This window comes from Monodon monoceros, unplaced genomic scaffold, assembly GCF_005190385.1.
Source record: "Monodon monoceros isolate NGI ecotype Baffin Bay Population unplaced genomic scaffold, NGI_Narwhal_1 Super_Scaffold_5, whole genome shotgun sequence".
Taxonomy (NCBI): domain Eukaryota; kingdom Metazoa; phylum Chordata; class Mammalia; order Artiodactyla; family Monodontidae; genus Monodon; species Monodon monoceros.
This window is the reverse complement of record NW_021703782.1, coordinates 2,508,683-2,534,899: the sequence shown is the minus strand read 5'-3', so window position 1 is coordinate 2,534,899 and position 26,217 is coordinate 2,508,683. Positions and strand designations below refer to the sequence as shown.

General features: G+C 43.6%; 1 protein-coding gene across 4 annotated transcripts in view; it reads right to left on the bottom strand.

Moving 5' to 3' along the window:
* The window catches only part of CLCN3 (chloride voltage-gated channel 3), an 84,266-nt gene that overhangs the window by 3,663 nt on the left and 54,386 nt on the right, over nt 1–26,217 (bottom strand). For 3 of the 4 annotated variants that reach the window (XM_029202619.1, XM_029202620.1, XM_029202621.1), the window contains 9 exons: nt 23,194–23,293; nt 21,715–21,902; nt 20,605–20,727; nt 19,235–19,441; nt 17,051–17,131; nt 15,575–16,120; nt 13,185–13,371; nt 10,285–10,683; nt 5,390–5,606 (listed from right to left, as the gene is read on the bottom strand). In XM_029202619.1, coding sequence (XP_029058452.1) covers nt 5,390–5,606; nt 10,285–10,683; nt 13,185–13,371; nt 15,575–16,120; nt 17,051–17,131; nt 19,235–19,441; nt 20,605–20,727; nt 21,715–21,902; nt 23,194–23,293 — 2,048 coding nt within the window. Of the gene's footprint in view, nt 1–1,205; nt 1,282–5,389; nt 5,607–10,284; nt 10,684–13,184; nt 13,372–15,574; nt 16,121–17,050; nt 17,132–19,234; nt 19,442–20,604; nt 20,728–21,714; nt 21,903–23,193; nt 23,294–26,217 lie in introns of all 4 variants that reach the window. The other variant, XM_029202622.1, reaches the window with a different exon arrangement.

Sequence of the window (26,217 nt, the reverse complement as noted above, 5' to 3'; positions counted from 1 at the left end):
AAAGACGGGAGGATGTAGAACAGGAAAGGACGCTGACCCCACCTGAGAAGGAAAATTTGTTCCCACCGCATCAAGAAAGAAGTGTCTGGTGACCAAATCCCCTCAATGTTCCGCTTTTTTTAAAGCCAAAATGAACTAACTTTAAAAAAATAACTTAAGGATTGCCCAGTTGTATGCAGAATCTACATGAAAGCACATACAATTGAGATAAAATGCATATAAAATGGTCAACACAGAATTTCAATCCCAAACTTCAGAATCCCAAGAGTAAATCTCTGAGACAACCCAAATTTCTAGTACGGTCATCAATGTCTTCCTTTTTTGATTTTGGTCAAAAACGATGCAGTGCTTTTATGAAAGTCTGAGTTGTTACTGCTTACACTGAAAGACAGGTGAGAGCGTCAAGGAGGAGTCCTGAAAGATGATCATAGATGAAGCAGAAAGCAGAACGGATGGGTAGCTACTTACTACTCTGGTTAGTAGCTTTTTTTTAAAAAAGGATGCATGGAACACTTGTGAAGGGTTAGCGCACAACAGGGGTGCCTGATCGGTGCTGGACTGGGACAGGCCTCACGGAGGGATGGCAACTGCAGGGCGAGGCAGTTCCAGGCAGTAACTGCCTAAGCCAGGCCACTTAACAGATGATTCAAAATCATCTCCAGTCATGACCCCACTGGGACAGAGAGCCAGTTAGAACCACCGCACATGGCTCTCAAAGCTGCTGACAGCGTTCTAGAAACAGCCTGCGAAGGGCACCGGGGCCCACGCCCCAGGACTCTGCGGGTACGGCAGAGAACGGAGGCCGGTGACAACCACGTCTGAGCCAGAGTCCCCACAAGACGGCCAAAGACCAGGGAACAAGACAGAGACGGGGTGGGGCTGGGGGACACTGTAAGCAGAGCGGGCTGTCCTCGAGGGCACGTATTTGCCGCAAGAACGTCCAAGAGGGTTCACTCGTCCGCCGACCACACTGCCTACGGCCCCAAATCCAAGGAAAGACCCTGACGGCAGGTGGGACCCGCTGGCCCTCCCTACGGTGGGACCTGGACACGCCCCCAGCCTCGCGGACAGACTGCGGGCGTGCGGGGGCGGGAGGGTCACAGCCCCCAGGTTCCCGCCACGGCCCCGGCGGTCTGGCGGCGTGTGCCCGGTCACGTCACAGCACGCCCCCCACCCCCAGGTCTGGGGAGCAGCTGCGTGATCACCAGGGGCTCGGCGCGCCGCGTCAGCTCCTCCAGGTGCGCTACCATGTTCTTCTTGGTGATGATCCCCAAGACGCTCCTGCAACAGACCACGTGATGCTAATGACTGCGGGAGAACTTAGGCGGGAGGAGCTTCCAATCATAATGATAGAGAATGCGAGAAAAAATTAAAACATGAACCATAAGAATGCTTTCATGAGCTTCAGGAAAACAAACACAAAAATGATCTGAAATCCCAGGTCCCACTGCATGAATTCTACTGACTTTCCAAAGTGACATGATCCTATTTGAAACACTGGTGGGTGGTTATCCTTTTTAAATTAAAAATCAAAAGCACACAATGACGATGACTACAAAAAAGTACAAAGAAACAACATCTATCACAGCTACGAAACTCTGAAAGGAGGTGCATTTGCAGCGTTCTTCCCACAGAGGAGAGCGCTCCTCTCATTTCTGCAATGTCGCCCGCGGCCCTCCTCGCTGGGCCCACCCCGCCGCGGAAAAGGCGGAGGCGGCCCGGGCTCCTCAGGCTCTGGCCTCCTTAAGAAACCCCGTGACTATTACTTGGAATTAAAATGAAAGAAAATGCACACTAAATAAAGCTGACTAATACATGCGCTCCCCGATTTTCAGGACCTGCCGAATTCTGCTTCTTAAAATAAGCTTAATAAAAATGATTTTTTGATTTTATACATTTTTCTCTAAATAATGATGATTTCTCAGTTAATATCATTATTATAACATCAAGCAAGATGATGAACAAATTCTCATGAGGGTACTTGAAAATAATTCAACTGCTTTTTAATCATTAAAACAAAATTCTGGTAACTGGCTTTATAATGGAAGTGAATGACTTCAACCACAATGTATGGCAATACAGACAGCGAATGTCAAGAACCCTAAAAAGCTTTAATCTTTGAATTCTGAAAGCCCATCCAGCGTGCCCTTCAGGGTGACTGGATGTCCCTGTGCTCCGGTTAAGTCAGCTATGTATGGCGCTGCCTCAGACCATCCTGACTTCCTGGAGAAGTCACAGGGGACCTCGTTCCGTCAAAGACTCTGGTCCCCCACCGACGTCAGTTATAAAGCAGTCACTAGGGGGTGCTGGGGCGGGGCGGCAAACGGAGGGTAGGGAATGGGAAAGGCAGGAACAGGTGCTTTGCTAATGTTTTCTCATTATGTTTTAAAACAACGTACTTTTCCTTAAGAACGAAGACAAACTAACTGAACAGTTCTCAGAGCGTGGGAGCCAGTTTCCCTCCAAAGGGCTCAAAAAATGCACTACATAAAATAAACACTAACTCAGTAAATGTTCTTCTCTGACTAAATGTCTGAGGTAAAACAGACAAAAACCATCAATTCACTTGCATTTATAGCTGGAATCAAGAAATGTGAGCATCCTGACAATTCAGTAAAAGAACCGCAGTTTAGTTCTTACTCATTCTTTTCTACCCAGTTACATACAATGATTAATTTCAGTTAATATGTTAGTAACCTCTGGCAAACCGCAAGGTACACAGTGAGGACAGTCACGAATTTATTAAAGACACAATGGCAAATTTATAGACTTCTAAAGTAATCTTCGTATTTACCAAGTAACAGCCCTAAAAAGGAGGAAATACACATATTTCCTTTCTTTAGTTACTGGAGAAGAGAGATTTGAGAGTAATAAGGGCAAATTCAGTGCTGCTTTATTACTTTCAGAAGTGCAAGGAAAATCAATGCAAAATGTGATTCACGTAGGAAACAATTTTCTGTTCCCTGGAGGTGGTGGGGGGGGGGGCGAACAATGACGTCAGAGTAAACAGGGCATGACCCAGCATCTTCCCAAAGTATCAATACTGGTTTCCAAGAAACACGAGTTCCAGGAGTTCCTCTGCTCCCGTTTTCCTCCCCTAAAGGGTGCACGTTTGGAAAACCAAGTTTGCTGTTCACCTCCCTCTGAGAAGCTCCACAGTAAAGAACCTCAACTGTATTTAATCCAACACTTTACAAACGCATATGGTCACGGACCTCTTTTTTGAGCCATTCTAGTTAACATCCTGCTGGTTCCACCAAGACTAAAAGATTTTGAGAAATTCTGCTAATCAGAATACAAAACGTGGGGAATCTTCAACGCTGACAGACACCCGCCTAGTCTCACTTTCTCCTTGCATCTCAGGGTCTAGGTTCCTCAGGTCTTCTTCCCCCCAAATACATAGTTATTTTCCACCTCTAAGGACCCAGTATGAACTGTAACATGCTGACCGTTAGACTCTCCACTAAAATGCAGAAGAGATAAGCTCTCTTCTTTTATCTACCAATCTATTTTCCTTGAAGGACGTAAGTAAGGAAAATATAATCAAGGCCAATAAACATAAAAAGCCACCTCCCACCCCACGCTTTCTTTACAAACAGGCGGGATCAGGTAAGATCTTCATCAGCTGTCCCCCCACCCCTTCACTCCTTGCCAGCATCCGTGCTGCTGAGAACCTGAACTCCGTCAGCAGAGTGCACGACGGGCATGAACCCACACAGCCTGTGACATGCCCCACCGGGACTGGAGAAAGACATCCACACTTGTTATGACACAGGAGGACAAGCCACGCCAGGCACAGAGAGCAACACAGAGCAGGTCAACGTTTAATAAGCCAACTCACTCAGCTAGGCTTCCAAGTGAGCCGTTCATTACTAAAAGGACCCCAAACCTTCATGATAAGGTACTCCATTTAGCGTGTACTTATTAAGCTTTTTAAACAATGAAGTCTGGTACCATTACTCTTTAAATCAAACATTACACAGAAGAAAGTAGTTATTTTACAACATACATCTCTTCTCCCATCAGCATCTGTGGCATTTGATCGTCAGCCTCCCTGCCCTTGATCAAGAGCTGCATCCCTCAAATGATTTATTTCCTCTTACCTAGACTTAATCTTAGCTGGTTGGCACAGTGGAAACACCAATCATGGATCGAGTTCTCTAGCTTTCTGTTTCTGTTCCTAACCCAGTACAGGCTAATATACTGTCCAAGAAAACAGTAGTTTAAGAAATCACAAAGAAAGAAGACAGACTCTATTGGTCAACCACCACGTAAAGCAGCAAGAGGCTGGGCTTCCGAGCTGGAAGGCTACCTGACCCCTGAGCTACGCCGTGCTGACCACGTGCCTGGACACATCTCCCCAGCCTTGACGACCACCTCTGTGCAGGGGGCCGCAGAGGTAAACGAGAAGCTCGAAGGAGGTGCCCCATCAGGAGGTGTTCACTTTCCCTCCTTTCTCTACAGAGGGGTCGTGTGTTTTGTCCCTACGGGATCGTTTGTCAAACCGCTGGGTCCTCTAAGTGTGCGGTGTTTCAAAGAGCCTCACGCGGCGCAGGGGAATCATCCCATCTACACACAGTCCAGCCTTGCTGTCATCAGCCTGCAGGTAAAACACTGTGCCTGAGGATTCCAAGTGGGAAGAGCCACACAGTAGGGATCAAGGGGCCCGGAGAGAAAGGGCAGGAGGCAGAGGCCAGCCCAGGAGCAGGGGAGCAACGCCGGGCTGAGGCCTGTGCGCTGAGACGGGCCCGCAGTGCGTCTCCACGCTGCCTGACACCCGCCAGGCCATACCTCCCCACACTCCTACCGTGGGGAAACACGGCCAGTGTACGTGCAAAGGGCAGAGAAATCAATTTATACATTTTAAGTGCACTGGTGTTCATCGGCCAGCACCTTATTCAAAAGATGTGTGGATGGAGACCACAGAAAAGCAGAAACAAAGCGTCTGCAAAAGGTCTTCACCTAATTCACAAACCTCGTTTAATTATATATGATTTCCCTCATTACACGATAAAGCAAAGAGTAAACAGCAAAACATTTAGAAAGCTATTATTGTACTGGAGACGAATACTCTAACCATGGCATACTTACAAAAAGAGAACAGGGTGCCGCGGTGCTGCAGGCCGCGGGCTCCGCCGCCCTCTAAGAGGGGAAACATCCTCAGCCGGGCCCCGCCCACCCCGCACCATGACGCCCCCGGCTCCCTGCAGCTCCGAAGTGCTCCTGAGAAATGTCACTTCCTGTTTTGGCAAAGACCTGGCAGTTGACACTCTGCTCGCCATTACTAAGTGGGACTCCGAGGACCCCCCTCCCGGGGAGGGCGATGGAGCTGACTGGGCTCCCCCAGAGCGTCCCGCAGGCTGGCGGCGGCCGGGCCGAGCACACTCACCCGTTGTGCGTGACCAGGCACTGCCGCAGGCCCAGCTTCCGGAAGATGTCCACCACGATCTCCATGGGCGTGTGGTCCGTGACCGTGAATGGGCTCATGTCAAGGATGCTGCGGAGCTTCAGTGGCCGGGGACTCTCTGCTGGGAGGGACGGGGTGTGCTGTGCGAAGCACACGCGGGAACTGCCCACTATCCCTTCCTGTTTTTTTCTGGCACTCTCTGAAGAGACAGAGAAGACCAAAAATTAAAAACTGGTAGGTTTTCTTTGGTTTGTTTTGTTTTCAGGACAACCCGCTTATTCAGAGATTTAAAACAATAAATAAACGTATCCTTTCGGTCCCCTCTTTCTTTTCCCTTCTTCCTAACCAAGAAAAAAATGGACTGAAAAGGCATTTAGCAATTTCTTAAATTAGACAGAATTAGGATCCACCAATAACAAATCATCTTCATGCAAATAAAATACTTGTGGTATAATTATATCATGGTATAATTTTCTTTGCTGTGGTCTAACTTTGGGGGACAAGGAAGCATACTGGGAATACGGGCTTTTAAAGGCACACAAGTAACGAGAGCACCACTGACAACAGGAACGCACCCCCAAGAGGCCTGCCTGTGCCGTGGGCCACTCCTCCTGCCTCGGAGGCGGGACCACAGAGAATCTCATTCTTGCCTGGACCGTGTTGTCTATCCTACCCCTGTGAACCGGCTAGTTCTTCCTCTTTTCTGATGTTCAAGCTTAATTTTCTAGGTGCGTCATGAGGTGGGTTGAAAGTACAGTTACACACGTAACGGACACCGACCGACTTTCGAGGTTTATCTGCACAGGCTCCGTTCATTCCCGCTCTCCAGGGCTCCGCCTCAAGTGCTTCTGTCCTGTGCCTACTTCCTCTCTGCCACCTCTCAAACTGTGAGACAACAGGTGGCCAGGACACAGAAAACGGCAGAGGAGAGACCGTGGGGAGGAGAAGGAAACCCGCGAAAGGGAGAGAACACACAAGCAAAATGAAAGAGCTTACGCTCCTCGTTAGTATGAATCCAAAGCTGTGTGTACAAATATCCTATTTGTCATACTGAACACATTCTGAACATGAGTTTTGCCACAAAAATATGTAAGCCAAAATAACAAGCACCAGCCCTACACGAGCAGTGAGCCCAGCTCATAAACACACACCGCAACGCCTTCTCCTTCCGTCCAGCAAGGCCCTGCTTCACTGTGCTGTCACGGTCAGTGACGTTCTAGCGCTAGGATCCCCTAAAGCACCTTGGAAGCATGAGAAGGGCACAGAGAAGAAGAAAGCCCACCAGCAACTGACATAAATGACTTCTGAAAAATGCTCGTTAAGCTGCTTTTGGCCCATAGAAGCATCAGGCTAATGGCTTGTGAATGGAGGAACGGAGGTGCTGTTAGCATGAAGGACAGTTGCTCTGTGAAACCTGGGAGTGACAGATTCCAAAAACATCCCCCAGGGATCTTTCACTTGTATTAATTTCACTTGTATTAATTTCAGACACCAAAAAGGTCTCTATACTCATAAAATGGTGTTTCAACTACCGGAGCAGATACAAAGCTAATTTTAACTCCTACAAAGAGATAAACAAAAGGCTGGTCCATGTACTGCAGTTCGGATTATTGAGTAAACGCTGTTTCACAGTCTAAGGCTGATAATACTGCCATGGGGGAAACCTTCAGCAGATCCTCTCTCCCAGGTGCACAAGCTAAAGCTTTACTCTGAACAAGAAGCTCCTGAGGGGGCAGGAGAAAAGTACAACGAGGGGAGCAGCCTAACTGTCACTGCGCCATGTACCTTTCTAATCGTGTTCAATATGTCAATGGTATTCGAGTTCTCATGCATTAAGAATCTCCCTGTAAAACTCACAGCTCCTAGCACATCATCAGAAAGGAGCAAGTACACTTTTATACCTTAAGGTGGAAAACAGGAAAGATGATTCAATTCACACTATAAATGTAGTAGTAAATATATGCTTCATTTTAAACAAATCTATTAAAAAGCACTCAGCCTCACTTTCACATCTGGACAAAAAAAATGCAGGAGAAATGTCTCTCCATTTGGACTAAACTTTAACACAGTAAACTGTCATCTACTCCGGGTGACAGTCCATGGCAGAACCACGACTTCGTGCAATCTGAAAATACCTTACAAAATTACAAACGCACTACTCCCTGGTCCAGCGATTCCATTTCTAGTACTTCCCTACATCTGCATAGGCAAAACGTCAAGTACACAAGGTTATCAGATATGTGAGGTGGCAATTTTTATCACAGCAAGGCTGAAAACATCTTAAATGTCCATCAGCGGGAAGCGGATTTAAAAAATCATGATGTATTCCACAGTACATCCACTCAGTGGAGTACTGTGTAGCTGTTAAAAATAAAATGATTTGGAAAGATGTCCAAAAAAACATTGTTTAGTGAAAAAAACAAGACACAGAACAGCACGTATTGGGTAGCATGCTATGACTTGTTTTATAAAAAAGGAGAAAACATATACACTTACTTACACAGGCAGAGAATGACACCTACAGAAAACGAAAGGAGACAGTTGCCTACGGAGCTAAACTGGGGATTACGAGGTCATGGGTGAGAGATTTTTCGTTATATACCTTTTTTTTTTCTTTCTCTGTATGGCAATTCATCACTATAAACTTTTAATCTTCTCAAATTTGAACTATGTGAATGTACTATCTACATACAAATTAAAAAAAGGGACTTCCCTGGTGGCGCAGTGGTTAAGAACCCGCCTGCCGATGCAGGGGACACGGGTTCCAGCCCTGGTCCGGGAAGATCCCACATGCCATGGAGCAACTAAGCCCGTGCGCCACAACTACTGAGCCTGTGCTCTAGAGCCTGTGAGCCACAACTACTGAGCCTGCATGCCACAACTATGGAGCCCGCACGCCCTAGAGCCCGTGCTCCGCAACAAGAGAAGCCACTGCAATGAGAAGCCTGCGTGCCGCAACCAAGAGTAGCCCCCGCTCACCGCAACTAGAGAAAGCCCACGCACAGCAACAGAGACCCAACGCAGCCAAAGATAAAATAAAAAAAGATTTTTAACGATATAACATAAAATTTAATGCCGAGTTTATAAATAAATTTGGAGAAAACTGCTCTTTTAAAATCTTGAGTTTTCCACCCCCAGACATAGTATATAGTTCACAATTTATTCAAGCATTCCTTTCAGTCCTTTGATAAACTATTTTATATAAATATCGATAAACTACATATTATATACAAAACTCTAGTGTACAGGTCTACTTCTCCCATTCAAAAACTAAAACTTTACCAAAATATATGCTGGCAAATACTTAAGGTGTGTTAAAGAAAATCACGCTGTGACTAACCCTTCTGATGACATGAGTTGCTATTTCACATATCTAAAGTACCCCTGTTTCCCTTAAACTGACATTATCTGCTATCCCCAATGTGCTATTTCTCAGGACAGTAATAAAATCAACTTTTAAAAATATGTCCACAGAATCAATGGGAATATAAATAATTCTTAACTTTACCACTTTATCTTTTAAAAACCTGGGCTTTTTTTCCTTTAAATTTCTACATAAATTCCAAAATTCTGACCCTCTTCTTTTTTGCTTACTATTACAACGTAATGAACAAAATGTGGACAGCAAAACTCTCCTCCGACTGTAGGTCGGCCGTGGTGACGGCTCAGAGGCTAAAACACTTGAACGCCGCCACGTCTAACACACACTCCGCCCACTCGGACAACTACCAGTCTGTTAGCTCAAGGGAATGCTAGGCTTTGAGCAGGTCTCCCAAAGCTGCAGCCTTTTCCTTAGCTGAACTGGATATTCTGCATAGGCTCTTTTCTATTCTTTCTTTCTTCTTTTTGCTTGAATAGCTCTTGTAAACTGAGAGCTTCCAGTTTGCCTTGAGATATGCTGCCCATCTACACAATCTAGGCTTCCCTCTTCAAATGGCTCAAGAACTGAAATATTTTACAACCCTTTGGCCACAGAGGTAAGTTGGAGGGAGGTGACAGGTTCACAGGAATGACCTTCGGGGACAGGCTGAACGCTCTACATTTTCAGCTCCGAGTCCTCTACTGAACACCAGGAGTATCAAGGCAATGGCTGGACGAAAATACCCTCTATCACAGGGGTCCCCAACCCCTGGGCCACGGACCGGTACCGGCGCGTGGCCTGTTAGCAACCAAGCCGCGCGGCAGGAGGTGAGCGATGGGCAAGCCAGCGAAGCTTCATCGGCCACTCCCCATTGCTCGCATCACTGCCTGAGCCATCCTCCACCCCTACCCACCCGCCCCATCCATGGAGGAACCGTTTTCCATGAAACCGGTCCCTGGTGCCAAAAAGGTTGGGGACCGCTGCTTTAAACTATATATTACAAGTTAATACTGTAAATCTACATCCAAAAATTGAAAAAGCAAAACCCTATGGATCTGACATGAGACAGACCAAAGATGATGGAGTTTTCAGTAACTTGCATTCAAATAAGCCAACTTTATTAACTACAAGAAGGTATTTAGCTGTATGCCTCGGCAGTTACTAAGGCCTTATATAACATGCTGTTATGAATATTGTCAAGTTAACAAGACTTATCTGAGTGAGAAAAGAAAGAGCCGGACTCCAGTCCCTGATAACAATGCCAAATCAAAAGATAAAACAGTATTTAGCTGGAAAACATCCCACGGAAGGGTAAATTCCTTTCCTAAAAAACCTAAGATATTACGAGACATAAAATACACCACTTGTCCCCACGAACCCAACCAATTAAATTTTATAGCTTTCCTTTCTTTCAGAAATCTATTACATATTTATACTCGTCCACCTAGGTATCTAGATACCAACAGACAGAGCCGTAGATAGACGTATATGTGTGTGTAGTTCTTTAAAAGGGTACCTATTGCAATTGTCAGGTCTCTTCTGAGGGCAAATCCCACTAATCTCTGAGACTCTTTGGACATTATGACAGGAAAGCCGTTGTAGCTGGTCTCGTTAATCATGTTTTCTATGTCATCCACGGTCATGTTGTCCTGGGTCAGGACGGCCAGGGGAGGGTCACTCCTCCGAGGTCTCATGACATCGGCAGCCAGGGTGGTATGAGTGAATTCTTCTTTTGCATCCAAGAAAGGGTATCCATTTAGCCGGATGTGAGCTTCATAAATGCCTTCCCTCCCAAAGGCATCTCCAACCCATTTACTGGTCATTACTGCGGCCATCAGGGGAACAATATACTCCAAGCCTCCAGTGAGCTCAAAAACAATGACCACCAGGGACACGGTCATCCTTGTCACACCACCTGAAAAAATAAGACCACAGGTCAGGAAGGGCAGGGTCCTCATCAATCCACGGTGGTAGAATTTTTGCACTAGGCAGGCGGTCGGTCACAAATTATAAACAGAACTTAGTGAAAAGGATCATCGCTATTTTAATAAGATCTAGAGAAACCAATCTTCTTTGTTCATAACACAGAAGACTATTAAAATAACATTTTAAAACTGGTTTACTTCAGACAAAAAAATCACAGCTGACCAACTAATACAGTTTCCCATTTTGGTTTACTGCTATCACAAAGACATAATTTCACCGCTATAAAAGCTTACAATTAATTCTTAAAGAACTTGGTGAAGCACATCATAGCTAATTTGCTTACTACCAATTTACAAATTAAACTCGGGGGTAGAATATTAAATTAATACATTTCTCCCCTCTAAATCTCTTCAAAATGAATAAAACACTCTGACGCGTTGCGGTTTCTGTTAACAGTGTAATGCCCCGCTTAGAAAACTCACCTGAACTGTTCTGGGTACCTACCAGATCACCACTGTGAACCCTACTCTCTGCTGAGGCCTCCCTGACCCAGGCCCCTCCACCCACGCTGTGTCTGTCCCATGTCTCTGGCTACCCACACCTTATCTTCCGGCTACGCTGGTCTCATTTCCAACTGTGAAGACTCTGGGGGACCCACTGTCGCAGAAACCACCACACACTCAAAGCCAAACCCCTCTTCTCCCCCAGAGAGCTTGCATCCCGGCCCCCAACTCCAGGACCAGACAACACACTCCTCCTGACAACCCAGTGGCCACTCCTGGTTCATCCCTTTGCTGTATCCCAACATCTAGACTCTCACCTAGTCCTAGCTGATGTGCTCTGCAAACATCTATCTAGGGGCCCCTTTCTCAGTATTCTCACTATTACCCACCTAGTCAGACCCTCAAGTCTCGGCTCCTGAATTTGAACACTGTTTCATCTAACCTCCCTGACTGCGGGCCCCATTACCTTCCATCCACTTTATAAGCCATGTCCCCAGGTTAATCTTCCCTAAGTGCTACTTTCACCATGTTGCTCCTTTGCTCAAAAACCTACCGGGGCTTGTCAGTTGATACTGTGTGAAGCTAAAGCTCTCCCTTTTTGTTTTTTAACCTAAAAATAGAAGGGAGAAAGAACCTACTATATATTGGGTATCTGCACTATGCCAGGGATGCCCTAGGTGGTTTACAGAGGCTTTTATTTTTTTAACCAAGCACGTATTTTACCAGGCACTGTGCTAACAGCTTTATATGCATTTTATTTTACATAATCCTCAAAAACAACTGTAGGAAATAAGCAGTTGTTATTTCCATTTTAAAGATAAGAAAGATAAAAATCAAGCAGTAAAGGAATTTTCCCAAAATTATCCCACTAAAAATGGCAAAGCCACAACCCTGCCACGGACCTGACCGATTCCAAATAGAAATTCATCCTGACATAAGTCACTGCCTCCTTCTCACCAATCTACCTTTCTTTCCCAAGGTGCCCAAAACGCACTCTCTACTCCAACACTGTCAGGCTCTCCAAAGCCCCCCGCGTGCCGAGTTCACCCGTCCCGACCCCACTGCCTGCACACCACTCTCCTCTTCAACAAAGGCAGCTCCTTCCAACCCTGCTCCTCTTCCAGAGCCCCTGCCGCCACCCTCCCTCTGGATCCCCGCAGGGCCCATGATGACGCTCCTGCGCTGGGGCCCATCGTCCCGTGCGGTGCTCCTCCGTTTAACCAGCGCAGGCCTTGTCCCCCGACCCGCGTCTCGTGAGGGGAGGGCCCACGCTCACATTTCTTTCTGTACCGCTCGCTGCGCGGCGCTCATCACAAAGTGGATGCCTACTTTCTGCTCTGCAGAAAACGATTCTTTCATTTAATATTACACTTTGGAAGATCAATAACTACACAATTCTGGCTCACTGAACAAAACTGAGTCAAAATACCAATTATAATTAAATATTATAACCAAAGTTTAGTTGACATTTTAAATATAAAATAAAATAATGATTTTTCATGTCCAAGAGGACAAGAAATAGACTCTTAAGAATGTAATGCAGACATTTTGCTTTTCTTTGCCTTAGAACAATAGTTAGCTTTCTCCTTCGGCTGTAAATGCATCTTAAAGGACCTTCTACTAAGGCTGACAGGGAACCTCTGCAGAGGCGGAGTAAAGGTACCCCGAAGCTCTGCTGAGTGCTAACCCAGGAACCACACTAGAGGGGCTGCAGGTGAGGCAAGCACCCTGACAACGAAAAAACAAACACCTCCTTGGCCAGGATTCAAATCAAGCCTCTGTGGTAGTGAGATGTTTTCTGCCCTACAGCATCACACGATATTAAAAAGATGTTAACTCCTCCTACGGCTTTGCATTAACAAGTGTGCAGGGGCTGGCGAGATGAAAACCAGTGCCGCACAGGCCACATGCCTCGCCGTGCCCTCTCCCCCCACCCCGCTCCTCTCTCAGCCACAGACACACGCGCGCACGCACAGGGCCCCGTTACCTAAGCACGCGGCCGCGCCGACCATGGCGTAAAGGCCGGGGGTGATGCAGTCGGCCCCGACCTCACACCACTCCTTGAAGATGAACCAGTCGTGGTGATAGTAGGCCAGCTGCTCCACTGCGATGCCCACGATTCGGCCGGCGATCGCGCCGATGGCCATGCTGGGGATGAACAAGCCGGACGGGACCTGCAACGGGGCAAGCGCTCAGTGAGGCACGTCCTCCGCGCGCCTGCTCCAGACCTACGGTCTAAGCCTTGAGGCACAACGCAAAATCCTGGTGCAAAGGGAACTACAGCAAACGCTTGTTCTAACTGTAAGGGCAACAATCCCGCCAACTCAGTTACAATGTAACAACCCACACTCCCCAGCCCAAAGAGAAGGTGACCCAAGAGTTATTTCTCCTTTAGCTCAGGGGTCTCTTCATGCCAGTCCCTTACATACACACATACGTTAAATGATTAAAAGGCGCACAGTTTTCTTGATTCAATTTAGTCAGGAAACCAGGAACAGTACAGACCAACTATTTAACCAATATTAAAAGACCAACAGCTCCAACCTGCCGGGCACGAAACGAGCCCAGCACAGAGCAATACGTGTTGACGACTGTGTCAGGTCATGAAAAGAATATGCACATAGAAGGGATCAAACCAGACGTTTCACTCTCCCACCAGGTATGCCCTCAGCCAGAGTGGAGGGCAACGTGGGCCCTGGCGGCCTGCCCGCTGCCTCTGGCTTCCGCGGGAGAAAGCTGGATTTACAGAGCAAACTCCCTGCAGAAGTGGGGGCTTTAGTGGCTCTTCTAACTTGATTCACTATGAAAAAAGGGGAAACGTCACAGCTTTTCTATCACTTAACCCTTACGCCCAGCGGACTAAGGCAGAGCACAACAGAAGAGAGAGACGGTGGTTCAAAGGCTGCCGCCGCTGCAGTCTGCTGAGCTGCAGCTGTCCTCCCGTGGCTCACGGTGCTGTGTCACCAGTGAATGGTAGCAGCTGTGTCAGCCGCAGGGGCCGGCCTTTAAAGAACGAGGGTCCAAGGACAGACATCTGATTCCCACACACATCACTGACGATCGTAAGAATTACATCTCTGGCAAATCACTAACTGATGAATGTTATTCTCACTTTCATAAATTCAAAAGAAGCAATGTCCCAGGGCACAAGGCCTAGCTGCCTGAAACCCCGGGTGGAAAGGCCTGGTGCCCACAGGCCTAGTGACTGAGCTCTGAGCCCACAGGGCCCTCTCCAGCCAACATCCCACAGCGATACAGGAGGCAGAGCCAGGGCTCCCCACAAACACCCACACCCTAATTCCTGGGAATCGTCCGCCGCAGGGTTGTTTTATCAGCTGACCTGAAAACAGGAGATTACCCCGATGATATGGGTGGGCCTGAAGTAATCACAAAGGCTTTTTAAATGTGAAAGAAGGCTTTAGAAGAGTTCGGCAGGATGCTAAGATAAAGCAAAGACTTGACCAGCCACGGCTCTGAGGATGAAGGAAGGGGGCCAGGAACCAAGGCACGTGGAGGCTGGAAAAGGCAAGAAGATGGACTCTCCCCCAGAACCTCCGTAAATCCCTGTTTGCACCTTCACTTTAGCCCAGGGAGATCCAATTTGGATTTCTGAAGTCCAGAACTGTAATAAATGTATGTGATTTAGTGGTAATTTGTCACAGCAGCAACAGGAAGCTACTAAAAATGGTTTTAAAACATGATGATCAATTCTCTGACACCCCTTCCCACTCTGAGGTACAGTGTGCGTCCCCTCCCTGAACCCGGGGCCTCTGTGACCGCACAGAGAAACAGGACTCAACAGGAGGTGTGCTGCAGGACATCCTTGGCTAGGATAGAAACGGTCCTCTTGGAACCATGCTCTAGGGACCCTGAACTGCCACCATGTGAGGAATCTACCCACCCTGAGGCCGCCACGAGGGAAAAACCAGAGACAGACAGGCAGTGCAGGAGGCCAGCTGTCTGAACCTGCTCAGCCCAGGTACCTGACACACGAATGGCTCTGAGATGCCTGACACACGAATGGCTTTGAAATGACCAGCCGAGCCGTGTCTTGATGACAACCGTGGAACTGACCACGAACACAATATGCCCAGCTGAGACCTTCCCATCCTACTGACCCAACATCAAGGGCACAGTAAGTGGTTCTCTTAAGCTGCTGGGTTTGGAGTAAGTTGTTAACCCAGCAAGAGATACCATGCTCAACAATATCTCCTAAAAAACTCTTCTTTTCGTTACTAAAAATTGAACCCAAAAGATAACTTTTTCAGCCTACATTTACGAAGCAACCATCTTCAGATAAAACTTTCAGTTCTCATTCCACATACAAGTGCTGAACACGCCAAGACTACTTACGTATCACCTCACAGGAGCACCTACCTTGATACCAAAAGTGAACACTGTCATTATGATTTTAAATATGAGTGCCAAGCATAACTGCCATATAGCTGAATATACTCCAAGGCCTGCTGGACGATCAGGAATGTCATCAACGATTTTACTGGCGTTCATGTCATTTCTGTAGTCACAGAGAGAAGAGGATTCCAGGGGGCCGCAGTCTGTGAAAAGCTCTTTAATCAGTTCGCTGGTGTTGAGCCTCGTGTAGGGATTAGGGAAGGCTGCCACAGCAGTGATGGCTGCAACAATGATGACCTCGAGAACAGGATACTTTCCAAACTTGGTGGATTTGCGTCGGCGGCACCAGGCAATATTTGCCCTAATGAAAAAGGCTCCCCATAGCCCTCCAAATACCCCGAGGAGAATAAAAGGAAACAGTTCAAAAAGGTACCACGGTGTATGATACTCCACATAAAAAAGGACCAGACGGCTATTACCAAATGGATTGATGGATCTCAAAACAAATGCAGCCACTAAAGCAGCAAAAAATGATCTCCATAAAGTTTTTAGAGGAAAATAATAGCTAACCTAAAAAAAAAGGAAAAGAAAAATTAATGCTGTAATTTTATAAGATAGTTCTGATATGTTATAACTTGAACGGTAAATATCAACACTCTAAATTTTGCTGCAGCTAGAAGGTACATATAATGGATTTTACCGTGGTAAGAAAAATACCACTATTTAGTAACTTTGGCTATCACATCATTACTAATTCACAGTATCAACTGATTATAAATGTCTAATAATCATTTAAGATACCTAGCATTGTGTTATTTTTAAAATGAGCTTCAATGCCAATTCAAGCATGGTAGTTAAGAATAAATGTACCACCACAACTCCTGTTAGTTCATAAAGAAGTATTTAATTTCCCTCTTAGATATTAAAGCAAAAAGAAGGACATAAACTACTGGGGGAGAAAAGTAAATTTTAAACATTTCTAAGTCACATCTTTGTGTAAATGTGTAAAAACTCTTAAGCACCAGTGAGAACACAAAAACAAAATATTCCACTGAAGCGACTGGGATTATTTCCTTAAACATCAATAACTGCCACAGAAATAATCACACAAGAAAAACTGAAAAAGATGACTTAGAAACTGATTAAAAACCTTCAAATAAAAACAAGGCTATAATTTAGCCAATAAGGATTGTTTCCAATATTTTCTGTTTCTGCTTACTCTTAATTATGTTCAACAAAGTTAAATTTTAAATAATCAGTAACATTTTATACATGAATAATATTTTTAAAGACTTTTCTCAATAAAGAACATACATATTACTTTTCATGACTTTTTAATGTACGAAAGAGTGAAAAATAACTATGAAAATAAATTTGAAAACTTAAAAGCAAATTCTGTGTCTATTACACTAGCTATAAAACTGAAAAGTGTGCCAAAATACATGTGCAATGGTAATTAAACATAATTTTAATTGCTGGTGGCGGCTGTTTTTAACGTACCTCTTCCAGGCTGAAAAGGACTCCTCCGATTGGCGCACCGAAAGCTACAGAAACACCTGCAGCCGAGGCAGCTGACAGCACCTACAAAGAGGATGCGGGTTGTCTCACATGTTCTAACACACTCAAATACACCAAACACAAATTCTTCACGTTACTCAAATTTTCAAAATGCCCTTCTGAATTTAACTCACATGTCTCCCTCTCTCCAAGCAAAGACAAACATTTCTGCTAAAAAGATTTTCTTCTCTTCTGCTTTAATTGAAAGGTCACTCTTATATTCAATATCCAGTCAAAACACATTTGTGCGAGATACACCAATGTAATAAGCAGGATGTAAAGAAAAGGCAATGACCACAGACAACCTTCGAGATGTGTAACTGAGGACACGAGTGGAGAGACCAGTGGAGAGAGCTGTTTGTTTGTTTTTAAACAGGATATTACTTCTTCAGATTTTGGAGCTCACTGCTGCATCATTAATAATTACTCTAGCCCACATCCTAGTGAAATGTCCAGGGAACTTAAAACCTATCGAGCTCCCTACAGGTTCAGTTCCCTAAGTCCTCTGAAGAGTCCGCTACTGCCCCCTTGGGAGCCTCAGGTGAGGGTACAAACCATGGCCACCCGAGGGCGCACGCCCAGCACAGGTCACAGCAAGGAAGAAACAGCACTCACGGTCCTCCCTCCAGTCCCCAGGCGGCCACTGAACGCTGCCCACCTCCCACCAGGGCGAAGCCAAACACACATATCAAGTCACTGGGCATCTACTCGTAATCAAGTACTTTTCTATGTCTTTACTCCTTTTACTACTTTACTCCAGTAAATATCTGAGGCTACCAAAGCATTTCCTCAAATGGTGAATTCTGACATCTCTGAAAGAGAAATTTGAAATAATAAAAATTAAATTGTAAGTGTTAAGAGCACGAACTCCATAGTCAGGCTCCACAGTCAGTAGCTGGTAAACTAAAATGAACAAATACTTGTTTTAATTAAATTGTACCCGGCTTTAGAACGCAGACTGCTTATTTGGGGGAGGAGGGAGAGCAAATCGAACTTACTATTTTGTGTTTTTTTCCACCAACAGGATTGCAGACAACAGACTTAACTGAATTCTCTGATTCTATGTTTAATATAATAGAATTTTACAATCAAGCTAGCACCCGCATACTTAAAAGTCACAGATGTTTTCGTCTGTTTCATAAATATCTAAGAATCACTTAATTTAAACACGTCAAGGAAGTGGTCAAGGGAAGAAGGCCAAAATACGAAGCCTAAGTGCTTTCAACTAACGTGTGAACTCTAGTCATTTACGCGCCAAGGTGTCAGAATCAAGTTAATGTCATAAACATTACTAATCCTCACAGTGTGCACATTAAAATCTGGGTGAATTTAATTTCTATAATATTTTCTAATAAACAAATTTTTGTACTTATAATGAATAAATAAAAATCGTACCCCACAAATGTCAAGGTACAATAGCAAGTAAAGGAACTGCACTGGGTAGACAAATGCAGCTGAGACTGGGGAAACAGGAAGGGACTGGGCTCCCAAAGTCTACAGCTAATAAGAAGGTCCCAGGAGCCCACTTTTCTTCTAGAAAATATCCACACCAACCTAGAAACATCAGGGGAACTCTATGATATATCAAGTTTAAAGGTATCCTAGAAGATCTCAGGCAAGACGAAGTCCTGTATCCCTTTAACGTGAATCTCTGATGTAACCTCAGGAGGTTAAAGACCCTTCGAGCTTCCCTAAGGTGCCAGAGAGCTCTGTGAGATGACACACCTCTCCCACTGGGCATCAGACACCTCCTCCAGAGGAAAACAGCTGGCGAGATGGTCCACCCCAGGAGAAACACTGATCCGGAGAAACAGGAGTAAAAACAATGTTACATTTGGGAAACACTCCAGAGGAGGAGAGGTGTCAGGCAAAGCAAAAACAAATGCAAATCTTTGTGAAATGCAGCTGAAACCAACGACACCAGGCCATCTAAACCTCCCTGAAATACAGGAGTGAGCCGCACTGGGGATGGACTCCAGACAGATTCTGGAGATCATTCAGAACACATTAAAATTGTAATCTGAATACAGAATGTATCCAATGTGATCCTTACACTAGGAGATTCTTCACTGATTAAGTCTATGGAACAGATGTTCGTCTGTCAAATAAACAACAGAAGACGCTTACCTCTCTTTTCTTGGCTTCATTTGTGCTGTACTTGGGAAAGAGGTAGGAAAAGATATTTCCACAGCAACAGGCAACGTGTACCAAGGGCCCTTCTTTCCCTAAACTCAAACCTGATGCCACAGCCAGTACTAATGTGATGGTTTTAATCATTAAAGTCCATTTTCCCAAGTAGCCTCTGATGATGAATCCACTCAAAATAGTTTTAATCTACAAAGGAAAGATCAAGGCAGCTTAATTTCCTTTAAGAAACATGAGACCTTAACTAATAGATTACTCTCTTGTTTTACGCACCCTGCAAATTTTGGTGGACAATGGAAAGATTCACAATTCATTTTCTGAAAGCTTGAACTGTTATGCTCTATGTAATAAATCTGTAACGTATTCTAATTCTCTTCCCCAGCAAGGATAGAAGGCAACCCTATCTCACGAACAAAACTAAAATACCAGGCCATGTTAAGGGGCTACAGACTTCAATGCAAGGGGTATAATTACATAACCAGCAAATGGTAAAGTGGGATATTTCTGTTACAGACATATAATAAAGTTAGATACATTTCAGACATTCTGTGTCAGAAATAAAGATATTTTGCCTTTAACGATATTGTGCCTTCTCAGAGTGCTGTAATAATGTGTAATATTTTCCTATATATTAAGAAGGATGAGTGACAACTGCTGAATACTACACAGCATTGCTCCTTATTACAGATATTCTTAATTAATACAGCTTTAAAATCACTAAAATTGTTTTTAAAAGCAATGCACTAGAAAGAGCTAGTAACTTATTTGAGACAGAAAAATAAAAAGGGAAAAGAAAAGAAATAAGTTCACATCATGTTCAATCCTAAGTATATTCTTCTTTAAGTCACTGTTGATAAAAAATAAAACCCAGAAGTTTGTACTATGGACCCACTATGATCAAATATTTATTTTAAAGTACAAAAGGGTTATAAATGGTATCTGCCAAATTCAAGGATTATTAACTTATCTAATTAAAAGATACTTATAAAAAGAAAATGAACGTAATCAAATCCAGTTCATATGAGCAAAACATCAACTAAGTCACCAAAGAACTTGAGGCTGCAAGATACTTTCCAGGTTCTTGGTGTTTAACTCAGGGCTGATATTCGTTTAGTCATGTGCGAAATTAGTGGTGAGGGAAAAAAATCAACCTCCACAACGAACAATGAAATCAGTATGGGGAAGAATTTCTTTCAACGATGTCTACTATCAGCTGACATTTAAAAAATTTTCTTTTTCATATTACAGACAAACCACTTCCCCAGAAAAACCACTACTTTTCCCCCCTACAGGCAAAAAGATAAGTATCACAACTGCAAAATGGTGATGACACTAAACACTGCATGGCTTACCTCTGGAATCCCAGAGCCACAGGCATACGGAGCAAACACCTTCACCAGGGAAACGGCAAGAAAGGCGAAACTCAAGGCCCAGAAGATGTACATTATGTAGTTCATGATGTACGAACCAGGACCCTAAGAAACAAACAGTTCAATAGCATGAACTTAATTTACGGGCACCACTAATTCAAGTGCTTGTCACCTAAGCAGCTTGGGTAAAACTTGTAGAAGGCTCCTGGTTTACTGCCACAATAGTAAAAGCTTTACATGAACGAAATATTTAAGTAGAGTCTAAAAACATATTTGTATACGTACCAAGGAGACCATCTATTTAATATTTTTCCTAGCTTCTTCCTGATCCTCAAAGTCTTGTTGCCAAGAATCTCGGCCGCACTTCAATCTCCGCCAACCCACAAACCACTTTTTGGAAACAGTTGGTGAAGACAAAACTACCTTCACACTCAGATTTCATTTTGCTGCGATTCTCCTGAAGATTAAGTGAGAAACAGCATACTGCCCATCTCACCAGCAGATATATTCTTTTCAGTGCTAAAATTCAGCTATGACAAAATTTAAAGAACATCTCCATATCTTACCATGTAACCATGTATATATATATATAAAATATAATATTCTAACTTCTGAAATGTTCTTTATAGAACATCAACAATAGTAAAATACTCATTTAAAAACTGTCATGCCACAAAGAAAAATCTAGGCATTTCTGCAAGATATCTCCAGTTAGAAGCCTTATTTTCACTAAAATTTTTGATAATTCATACTTCCCAAACCACTGTGATGTATTATGTTAATAGGCACTTTGTGGTTACACAGCTCCTACTGCACTTCTTTTCTACAATAAGAAATACATTTTACGTCATAACCCAGCAGATGTGTATGTGGCTATGCAGTTAATAGAAGAGCCTCTTGAAACAGTACCTACATTTTACTCACGGCAACGTATTCTCATATTTTCCATTCTATCCTATTACATTTCTTTCTTTATTTTCCTTTAATGCAGCTGCAGTCATCTAACATATGATTAATTCTATAATTAAATGAATTGGAGACTCATTTCACGGTATCAATTATTAATTCACTTTGAGACAAAGCAAGACTCACCTCCGCTTGCCCTATGATTAATTCCGCCCAGGTTTTCCACTGTGGACATTTATCCCTCTCCTCAAATGTGGTTTCATTAGACCCCCAGCAACACTGTTCGTGGTTGTACCACAGTGCACTAAGGCAGATGCCCTCCTTGAGGTCAGTCATCCAGTCGGCAGCGATGTCTATTAAGCCAGCCAATGCCCCTGGAAAAAATGTTGGAGGTGGTGAAAACAGGCAGTCCATTTCTGGGGAGCCCAGAACTATCAGGTTAAAAGGGTCAAGGAAAGCTGGGAACTCCCTACAAATAAAGGGTCATAAAGGGAATACTACACAAATTTAAGATTTCAAATCGTATTAGAAATAAGTTTCTATTTTTAAAAAGTGTAAATAGCTATTCTTTAAAATAAAACTGTTATTCTTTGCTTGAAATTAAAACTACTTACATCATTAAAATTCACTGTGATTTTTAAAATGTGTTGGAATCTTCCAAAGACAATCACCTGGCAGGAGGGGCTCATCTCAGGTTGTGAAGTCATAGTTTTTACTAGTGTCTTTTAATCTGAAACCTAATCCGTAGATTTACAAAGGATCTCAAGCTCATTAAAATGGAATATCTGTTAGAATTAGTGAAACTCATGGCATTAATGAATTACTGTGACAGACTATCCGGTTTTTATTTTTTCTTTTAACAGAAAATCAAATATACCAAGATCATCTTACTGACAGAGTACAGAGAATACACAGATTTATGGTCAAAATCTAGGTCCTTCTCATATAAAAAGATCAATGGGTCACATAAACAGTGGCCAGCCAATAAGGGTATCAGATTGCCTCTACTCTATACAAATTTTAACTTTCCCTTGTGTTCTTCAGGACAGAATCTTCCACCGTGGAAGCTGAAAGTCAGTAAAACAGCCCTTCGTGTTTGTTTTCACATCTTCAACTGCTATGAAAGTCTCACCCAAAGGGCCTCTGGGCGCGGTGCAGCCCACACGGAGCTTAAGTGTGGGCTCTGACCGTGGCCTGCTGACACTCTAGCTACATGACCTCGGTCAAGTCGCTTAAGCTCTCTGTGCTTAGTCCCCTCGGCTGTTAAGACTCAGACCATAGGACTGCCATGAGGTTTACACACATGTAAAGCTTCTGGAACAGTGTATGACACACAGGAAGCACTCAATAAATATTAGCTATTTACTGTGATGTTAACATTAAAATATACTTCACTGATCATCTGGTCCAAACCATGTGTTTTACAGATAAAGAAACGGAGCGAGAAAGGTCAGCCCAATTGGATAGACACGTACGCTGACAGAGCCAAGGCTAGAACTCTGCGCCTCCTGCCTCCTAGTCTTATATTTAAGAAGATTTTTTTGAAGGAAAGAAACAAATGCTTCTGAAAATCGAAAAGTACCTGAAAAAAAACTGCAAGAAGGAGGGGAGAACTGTTTATTATCCTGTTAACCAAAAAAGGGTTACATTAAAATTTTTCTTTACCTGATGCCAATCCTGTTAGTGTTACTACTAGCCATCCTGACCACGCATCATACAAACTTTTTGTCATTTCCCATGCTGATTCTTTCTTTTTGCTGTTGATCTGAAATTAGAAATGTTTATGCTTCATTTTCCAAACTACGAACAGAAGCCAGAGTTCTAGAATCTAACAATTTTCTCAGTTACTATACATGGAACAGTACTTTCTAAACTAAATAATGGGAAAAGTGAGTTTGGGGCAGAATCACGAGGTCAGACACCTGTGACCCAGATGACAAGCATTTACCCAGAAATCTGTATTTTTAACAAGAACCACAGGATGAGAGCAAAGGGGTCCACAAACCACATAAAGTCTGACACAGACTGTTTTAAACTGAATCAATCTTAGCTGGTATACATCTTTTATATTAACAGAAATAAGACATTATAGCTTGAAATGTCTGCCATTCCCTGCTCATTCTCTGCTTCTAGCAGTTAAGTGGAACATAACAGTCTTTAAAAGGTAAAGTCAGTGAATAAACAGTACTATGCCCATAAATGCAGTACAAAGCAGTCATGTGAATAAAGGGGCTGCCAAAATGTGTAGGCCTGTAATATGCGGGAAAGGAGCGCTCCAATCCCAGGGGAAGGGTCCCATCACTGTGTAAGGCAGAAACGTCCTCTACAAATACAGAGCAGGAGGTAAGATTCGCAGGACGGCAACAGATTTGATTTCTAGATCTCACTCTAAGACACATGAGGGCAAGTCTCTCCTCTCTTCCTAAGAAATGATCCCTAACTTGCCCAAACCTCTTCTGTCCTAGTACCACGGCTGCTTTACAAAGCCACATTCTTGGGCCAGGACTTCAGTGTCCTTCATCCCACGGGAGGACTACAGCCGGAATTCAATGATCTGGCCTATTTCAAACATTTGCTCTATTTTAAGCCACAAGGCTCCATTCAAAAGACTCAGTAAGTTCTAAATTGAATGCGCCAATTTTTTTCCTTCTATATTATAGGCAACCAATCACAGATATTAACCGTTCTTTAGAATTGAAGGTAGGTCATTCCTTTCAAAAACAATAAACCTCATGTTGCTTCTTCCTCTAAGTAAGAATAAGTGTAATGTTTAATGAGATATAACATTAAGTAAAAATTTGAAAATCATCTAAATGTTCATCAATATAGTACTGGTTAAATAAATTGCAGTACATCTATGTCATGAAAAACTCTGTAGCCATTAAAAAAGAATGAGATAAATGCAGTATCATTTGGGGGAGAAAAGCAAGGTGTCTAAGTGTGTATAGGATGCTACCATTTATCTAAGAAAAATAAATAAATATATATGCTTGCATTTTAAAAATTAAAGGGACAAAACAACATTGAAAGTGTGAATCATTACCTGTAAGAGGAGGAAGGCAATAAGTTGCGAGGCGCAGGGACTATAAAAGAAAGTAATTTGTATGTGTAACCCTAGTGGGTTAAACACTAAGGACAAAAAGTATCGTAAAAAAAGAAAACACTAAAACTCTTCAGTAAGCATATTGCTGGCGAGAGTGTTGGTAGCATTATTCTGAAATAACACATCTGCTGTGTGTGTGTTGTGAGGAGAATCAATGCATGTGATGCTGAGATTCTGGGCTTGGCTGAAAGGAGATACAGGTTTAAGGACTACAAGTCAAATGAAAGCCCTACAGCATTTAATTTAAATTAGAAGGTTCCTCTAAACTTAAGAGGCTAGAAACAATGGCCAGCCTGCAAGCAGTAAGAGCCTCCAGCGCTCAGGCTGCCTGTGTACCATTTTCCTTCAAAGGAACCAGAGCTCCTTGGAGAGGTCCAGGTTCGGTGCAGGAAACGTGTAACATGAGCCAGGATTATCTTGTCTTCCCAGAATACATCAAAGTCTACTAAGCACGGGCCAAAGGACTCACACACCAACCTAAATAAGCTGCCACTGGTCAGAAATGGAATAACATGGGCATCAATAAGGATAATAACTGTGATGATTAAAACACATCAAATATGTTTAGACCCATGAAGATACAGAAACAGCAACCAAACAAGCAAACCAAAACCTCACTGGTCAACTCTGAGGATGCTAGGGAGCCATGAGGTGTCAAACCTCCTCCCTTCTCTGTACAACCCGAACTTGAGGGAATCCAGGTAACTGGTGTGGGAAGGTTCTCTTTATAGAAAAAGTCAAGCTAATAAATAAAAACGGAATGAGAATTAGATTGCTACCATCCTGCGAAATACTGACATAAATATTTGAAATGATATAATGCTGAATTTGCTTCAAAATAAGCTGGGGGGGGGGGCAGCTTCCCTGATGGCGCAGTGGTTGAGAGTCCGCCTGCCGATGCAGGGGACACGGGTTCGTGGTCCCGTCCGGGAAGATCCCACATGCCGCAGAGCGGCTGGGCCCATGAGCCGTGGCCACTGAGCCTGCGCGTCCGGAGTCTGTGCTCCGCAACGGGAGTGGCCACAACAGTCAGAGGCCCGTGTACCGCAAAAAAATAAAAATAAGCTGGGGTAGGAGGGCTACAAGGGTAATTAAAAGTTTAGGGGAAAAAGGAATTAGACAGCTATACGCACTAATATAGAAACTTTTCTTTTTAATTTGATGCTTTAAGAACAACAGTAAGAACATCTACGTGTAGAACTTCCCAGCTTTAACAGAGTTTTATGCTTATATAAGCATATATTAAAGCATTGAAAATGATGTTTGACTTACTTAGAAGGAGATGATTGATGTGAATAGCTAGGACACTCACTGACTACTTCACTTATTGTTTATTATTTGAAATGTTTTCAAGGACCATGGACTACTTTCATAACCAGAGAAAAAAAGGGATGTGTTGTGGTTTTAGTTTCAGTTTTCTCTATAACTTTATAAACACGGTATCTATGGACCCTTTCCTACCCCTCACTTGAGAACACACTTAAACCCTCCCTGAATATGTCAGTGACTCTAAAGTAATATAACTCCAAGTATAACTGTGTTTACCTAACAATCACACAAGGTATGGAATTTATAGTGTGTATGAT